This window comes from Triticum aestivum, chromosome 2A (genome assembly GCF_018294505.1).
Source record: "Triticum aestivum cultivar Chinese Spring chromosome 2A, IWGSC CS RefSeq v2.1, whole genome shotgun sequence".
Taxonomy (NCBI): Eukaryota; Viridiplantae; Streptophyta; class Magnoliopsida; order Poales; family Poaceae; genus Triticum; species Triticum aestivum.
This window is the reverse complement of record NC_057797.1, coordinates 696,966,594-696,973,243: the sequence shown is the minus strand read 5'-3', so window position 1 is coordinate 696,973,243 and position 6,650 is coordinate 696,966,594. Positions and strand designations below refer to the sequence as shown.

General features: G+C 45.3%; 1 protein-coding gene across 1 annotated transcript; it reads right to left on the bottom strand.

The window, feature by feature from the left end:
* Positions 1-4,369: 4,369 nt before the first annotated feature.
* On the bottom strand, positions 4,370-6,196 carry LOC123186006 (uncharacterized). The gene is made up of 3 exons (XM_044597805.1): positions 4,875-6,196; positions 4,748-4,798; positions 4,370-4,572 (listed from the first exon to the last, which is right to left on the bottom strand). The coding sequence occupies exon 1, from the start codon at positions 6,042-6,044 to the stop codon at positions 4,875-4,877; it is 1,170 nt and encodes a 389-aa protein (XP_044453740.1). The 5' UTR covers positions 6,045-6,196; the 3' UTR covers positions 4,370-4,572; positions 4,748-4,798.
* Positions 6,197-6,650: the final 454 nt, after the last annotated feature.

Genomic DNA, 6,650 nt, shown 5'->3' with positions numbered 1-6,650 from the left:
AATGAACACATACGCACACCCTATCCGAGCACCTGGGAGAGACCGAGGTGACATATCATTTTGAGATTGACGAAGTCATCAAAGACGCTTCATAGTCAATGAAACATCTCCACTTACTGAAAGCACATTGCTGAAAATCCTGAAATAAATCCATAAATAATGCGAGCACCAGGTTTTGAACCGTGATGAGCTGAGAATACCACTGTCCGCCTAACCATCCAACCGACGGTTGGTTTGCTGTCTTTTGCCAATGTGAGCTGAAACAAGCCGTCCATGTATTGTATGTTGTACTAGTTCTCGGGGTGGGTTACATACTCGGTCATGGATATTCAGCCAGCTATTTTGTAGATAATAAAAATATATTCTAATATGTCTTACTATATCCCCAATACAAGACTCCTAAAATTGCACCGATCAACCATAGGTATATGTTTTTCACCTGATGATGTGCAAACGTTGGTAGATGGAGTGGTTGGTTCATATATGCCCTAGCTAGATTTCAAATACAATACGATACATATATATGCTAGGCATGCATGAGAGGTGGACAGAGATACAATAGGCTTAGGAAGATACTTGTCTCGGATATCATAGTATGAAATATACAACGAATTTGTCAGAAAAAAACTAAAAATAGTTGGATGCCACTCATGTTCTATATCTAAATAGATAGCTCCCATTCACCTATTTCTCTCAACATACAAGCATATGACATCAACTTTCAACACACATGAAAAAAGACCCACTACAACATGCAACCATTTATAAGGGCATGAGCAATGGAAGCATCCGTAAGGTATAGCCTCATCTTCTCCACCTAGATAAAGTATGTTGAGCAGTAGTACTATAAAATAAACTCCCAATGCAACAGCTGCTTCACCAGGGTCCACTTTCTCTCTCTCTTCGTAATCTTTTTCAAGCATGAACCGAGAGCATGCCTACTCTGTACCAGTGTATGCTCACCTTTCTCTTCTTTTCTACCCTTCTCTCACCTTTTTGCTTCTTTGGTCAGGGAGGAGCCGGCCTCCTCTGCAAGCATCCGTTTTGATCTGCAGGCAGCACGTTGAGCAGTTTAGGACCACCCGAGCCTATGTGGATAGCTGGGGCAGCTGTCCACGGTGGCGCGTTGGCCTTGCCCTAAGAAAAGGCCATATCAACATGAAACACATGCATGCGATTTTTTTTCTTCTATTATGATTTTCATATTATACAATAATTGAACTCCATAAACCATATGTATTTTCATTTCTAGTTTTCATATTATTACTTCAAATATTGATGTTCACACAGCCAATTCTTATTAAAAATATATTGCAAAATATTTCCACAACAACGTGCGAGATATTGTCTCATATCCTAAATGTTGGGATTAAGAATACCCATTTGCTTGTCTAACCTAGAAGCTTTCGGCCAAACACCTGAAACATCCGTTTCTTTTTCACCCTAAGCAGGAACTAGTGCTTCGACCGATTTAAAGTCTAAATTATGAAATCATGCAATATTAAACTATGGACTTTCTGAAATCTTTTAACCTTGAATCTTGCACGGTTTTGGAAATTTATTTAACATTCAGAGTTCCAAGAATATAGAAAATTTTACATATGCACATAAGGATACACAAAATATGATATGTAAATTCTTTTTTGGAAACTGGCTATTTTCTTCACGGGAAATGAAAAGGTCAAGAGTAAATATATTTTAACATCTTTTTGTACAGTAGAAAAAAGGTTGCATTCGCGTGATTATTTTTTTTGTAGATTTTCAGTATGTAGCACTATCTGTGCTAATTAATTTGTTTGATTATTTATTTATTTAAAACTACAGAGGTATAAAATCGCCTGGACAACCAAGCAATAGTTTGGAGGGTAATTCATCCATTAGGGTTCCCAAAAATATTTGACAATTCATGGGTCTCAGGAACATTTTGAAGTGATAACAAACACAAATTTATCAACTGAAATAACCTAAATATACAAAAGATACAGGAGTAGTTGAATCTCTCTAGCTAACTTTTGCTCACGACACACAGTAATATTTTCAAAGAAGTTTGCAGGTTATCATTTCATAAACGAAAATGTTAACGCCCATACGCGTGGGCGTTAGCCAACTCGTCCACACGCCTTCATCACCGTCCAGTAACTTCTACACAAATCTTGGCATGAATTAACTGATTTTGTATGCCACGTAGGACAACTCGCGCGTGTGGTGTGTGAGAGAGGTTGCCAACACATCCGTTTACCACATGAAGGGGCCGGTGTGTGGGCGTTTAGCAGTTCGTCCACACACCAATTTTCAGTCACGCACAAGGGCTGGTGTATGGGCGTTTGCCATCTCGCCCATACACCCGCCTCCTCTCCCACACCCAAGCTGTCAGTTGCCATGCGTTTTGCAGTGTACATGACAACTGCCCTAGTATGATTGCAAACAGATGGCAACTATCTCTTTTTTTTACCCGAACATGTCAGTTGCCATATGTTTTGCACGGTACATGGCAAACTCTCCTAGCGTGCATGTAAGCAGATGACAACTCTTTCTTTTTAAATGGCAACTGCCCTAGCGTGCTTGTGAGCACATGGCAACTCTCTCTTTTACCCGAACATGTTTTTTGCCATGCCTTTTTTTGTAGCGCTACATGGCAACTGCCTAGTGTTAGTAGGTGGCAACTCCTAAAGTTTTGAAATCATGACAACTGCAGTAGACCATACCACACGTGGCAACAACTGTAGTTGTCCAAAAAATGGCAATCTGGAACTTTGACCTGAGATGGCAACTGCAGTTGAGCAAACATGACAACTGTAGTTGTCCGACATGACAACCGTAGTTCAGCGACATGGCAACTGCACTTAAACGAACATGGACGAGGGTCCGACCCATGGCAACTGCGGGGTGCGCGTGTCACGTGGGGCGTGCAGGACCACGAGGTACGAGGCCTGACGTACGGCGCGTGTGGGCGTTATCAATTTCACCCACACGCACGCGTGTAAGAGGGACCAGGAGGAAAAATAAAGAGGCGTGTGGGCGTTAATTGTTTTGCCCACACACAAACATGTGGGCTGGTCTTCTTAGGCACCACACAGAACGTTTGGGCAGATTTCTTAACGCCCACATGTGTGGCAGTTATCGGCGTCCTTCATAAAATATAAGGACGCCGATAAGTGCCACACGTGCGGGCGTTAGAGGGGCTGCCCACACATTTTGTGTGGTGTATAAGAGGAACAGCCCACACGCCTGTGTGTGGGCAAAACAACTAGCGCCCACACGCCTCTTTTTTCCCTCCCGGTCTCTCTTACACGCGTGCGTGTGGGCGAAATAGATAACGCCCACACGCTCGGTACGTCAGGCCTCGTAGTCGTGGTCCCGCACGCCCCACATGACACTTTACCGCGCGCCCGCAGTTGCCATGGGCCGGACCCTCGTCCATGTTCGTTTAAGTGCAGTTGCCATGTCGGACAACTACAGTTGCCATGTTTGCTCAACTGCATTTGCCATCTCAGGTCAAAGTTTCAAATTGCCATTTTTTGGACAACTACAGCTGTGGCCATGTGTGATCTGGTCTACTGCGGTTGTCATGATTTCAAAACTTTAGAAGTTGCCACCTACTAACACTAGGCAGTTGACGTGTAGCACTATTAAAAAGGCATGGCAAAAAAACATGTTCAGGTAAAAGAGAGAGTTGCCATGTGCTCACAAGCACGCTAGGGCAGTTGCCATGTAAAAAGAAAGAGTTGCCATCTGCTTACGTGCACGCTAGGGCAGTTTGCTATGTACCATGCAAACCATAGGTCAACTGATATGTTCGGGTAAAAAAAAGAGAGAGTTGCCATCTGCTTGCAATCACATTAGGGCAGTTGCCATGTACACTGCAAAACGCATGGCAACTGGCAACTTGGGTGTGGGAGAGGAGGCAGGCGTGTGGGCGAGATGGCAAACGCCCACACACCAGCCCTTGTGCGTGACTGAAAACTGGTGTGTGGGCGAACTGCTAAATGCCCACACACCAGCCCTTGTGCGTGACTGAAAACTGGTGTGTGGGCGAACTGCTAAATGCCCACACACCGGCCCCTCCGTGTGATAAAACGGATGTGTGGACGACCTCTCTCACACACCACACACGCGAGTTGTCCTACGTGACATACAAAATCAGCTAATTCGTGCCAAGATTCGTGCAGAAGTTACTAGACGGTGATCCATGCGTGTGGGCGAGTTGTCAGACGCCCACACGTGTGGGCGTTAACATTTTCGAAAATATTATACCCATGAATTTACATGGTTGTAAAAAATAATGAAAACTTCAATGATATTATTTTGATTTTTTTACCAATAAAACTAATTTGTACTCAAGGAGTATATATCAATTGCCAAAAGCCCAAAACGGGAGAAAATTGATTGCATGATTATATGATGTTTTATAAAATAAGTGAAGCAATAGCTAGCTACTACAAGGATAAATATTACAAGCCAAGATAAACTAATCACACCAGCCACAAGGTACAGAAATAAAGCCAAGAAAGTCTGTCATTGATCCAAGCTCCTCTGCTTTCTCGCGTACAGGATGAAAACGATAATTTACACCTGCCAAAATGACACACGTGGTCAGATATAACAGGAAAAGACTTCCACACGCATCACGCGTATCTACACGCATCACACTTTGGAGAAGTACTCTAGTTCGTTAAGCTCTGTACCAAGCCAGAGATACATGCATACATTGGGAGAACCAGTAAAAGCATTGCAGATCAAGCCTTACCCCATGTGGCCATCTCATCACTTCTATAAATATCACTTCTACGTTTCACCTCTGCATACGTAGGAAATCAATTAGTTCAGCAAGTACAGTAGCAAAAACCTAATCAGCGATGAAGAATAAATCTTACTCATCTGCTTGAACGGGCACAATCGCAACAGTTGTACATATGGTCAACGAGGCTATAAGTCCTCGACACAGTCCCACCATCTGAGACATCCCCTGCTACATCCGACCATGTACCACTACCGATCTGGTACTGTTGAGGACGGCCATACGAGGGCACAAGATAGACAACGGCGTCACCTGTAATGCCATTGCCAAGCATAGCTCGGGAACTCACACTCTGTCTCCTCGCGACATCAACAAAGAGAACATTGCCCCCTATGCTTGTCACCGGGACAAGCTTACCCAGAATAAGGTCGGCTAATTTGTATACTAGAAATTCAGGAGACGTCGCACTGTATTTTGTATGGATCAACAGGATTTCCGAGTCACATTCTACCAGATCAAAAGAGTCGTCGATTCCACCAATTGTACATGATGCAATCAACTTTGGGTAGGATGGACCTATCCGCATCAGCTGTGGCTCGATCTGGAAAATTTGCACTGTCCTCTTATATGTACCCACCTCCGCGGAACTTCGCAAGGCGTATATCTTTCCTTGGAATGATACTGATGGCACTCCCATATATCGCGGGTTCCATGTTGCGACCCTCCAACGCCGATCTCTCGTGGTAGCAAGTATTATAGTCGACAGACTGAATAGTGCGACGGCGGCCATGGCGACTCCGTCTGCACCGACGCTCAAGGAGGCGGCATGCTCTTGATCATTGATGAGCGAATCAAAATAGATTTCCACGGAAGGCGTGCGCGCGGGGAGCTCCGCGGTGTCGCCGGTGAGAGGATTGAGGACGCGAATTGGGGCGTCGTCGTCGAGATTGTGTTGCAGGAGGAGGACTCCATCGGGCGAGTCGAGGACGTGATGATCCGTGAGAAGCGGGAGCCGGGCGCGGACGAAGATCCCTGTCGAGAGATTGAAGAATCGTAGCACGCCGTTGCCAGGGTGAAGCCCGTGCCCCTGTGGCAGCAGCATCCACCGACGGGGATGGAATCGTGGATCGACGATGCCACTGCCGCGTGGGGAGACGGTGCTGGACCTCCAATGCCGGCAGGTGGCACGGAAGCGGACATAGTCGAGCAGGTCGCTGGCCAGCAGCCGCCACCCGATCAGCCGAACAACGTCTGGTTGCAGCAGGCACCGCCACGGGGATTCGTCGTCCGAGGTGTCGGCGGTCATGGCCGGAGGATGGTTTCGATGCGTCGGCTATGACATGCCGCCGAATCTCCCGTATAGTAGATCGATCTGTGTTCAAGGAAAGCGAGACAGATACGGTACGGTTGAAGCTTTGCCTTTTTTTTTCTTTGAGACAAAGGTTGAAGCTTTGCCGAGGCGGCACGGCCGGGTCTGGAGATAATGTAGAGTTTGGCTGGGCTCGGGGTGAATAGGACGACGGCCTGCGATTGGATCGTCAAAGCTCGCATAGCTCGGCCCATTATAGGTTTCTTGTAGAAGCTAACAAACTCTTCATCTTTTTTTTAGAAGCTAACAAACTTTTCCTTTTCCTTTCCTTCTGAACATGTTTCTGGGACTGTTGTATTTCCGTTCGATGCAATGGAAAGGGGTCAAAAAGCCTGGTTCAAAAAAAATTTGTCTAAAAAAACCTCTTCAGCTATATATTTGTCTAAAAAAAACTCTTCTACTATGCCAATATAAATTTTGCTAAAAATCCAATATCAAAAAGACCCAAGGGGCAGATCTAACTGATCACGCCCATCAATCCAGGTCAATCCAACGATCTTGACTGCTTCAACGGCGAGCGCTCAACGTGTTTAGCATGCAATA

Bases quoted from the DNA above. Each gene is read 5' to 3' on its own strand.
- LOC123186006 (XM_044597805.1), bottom strand. From the start codon at position 6,044: ATGACCGCCGACACCTCGGACGACGAATCCCCGTGGCGGTGCCTGCTG.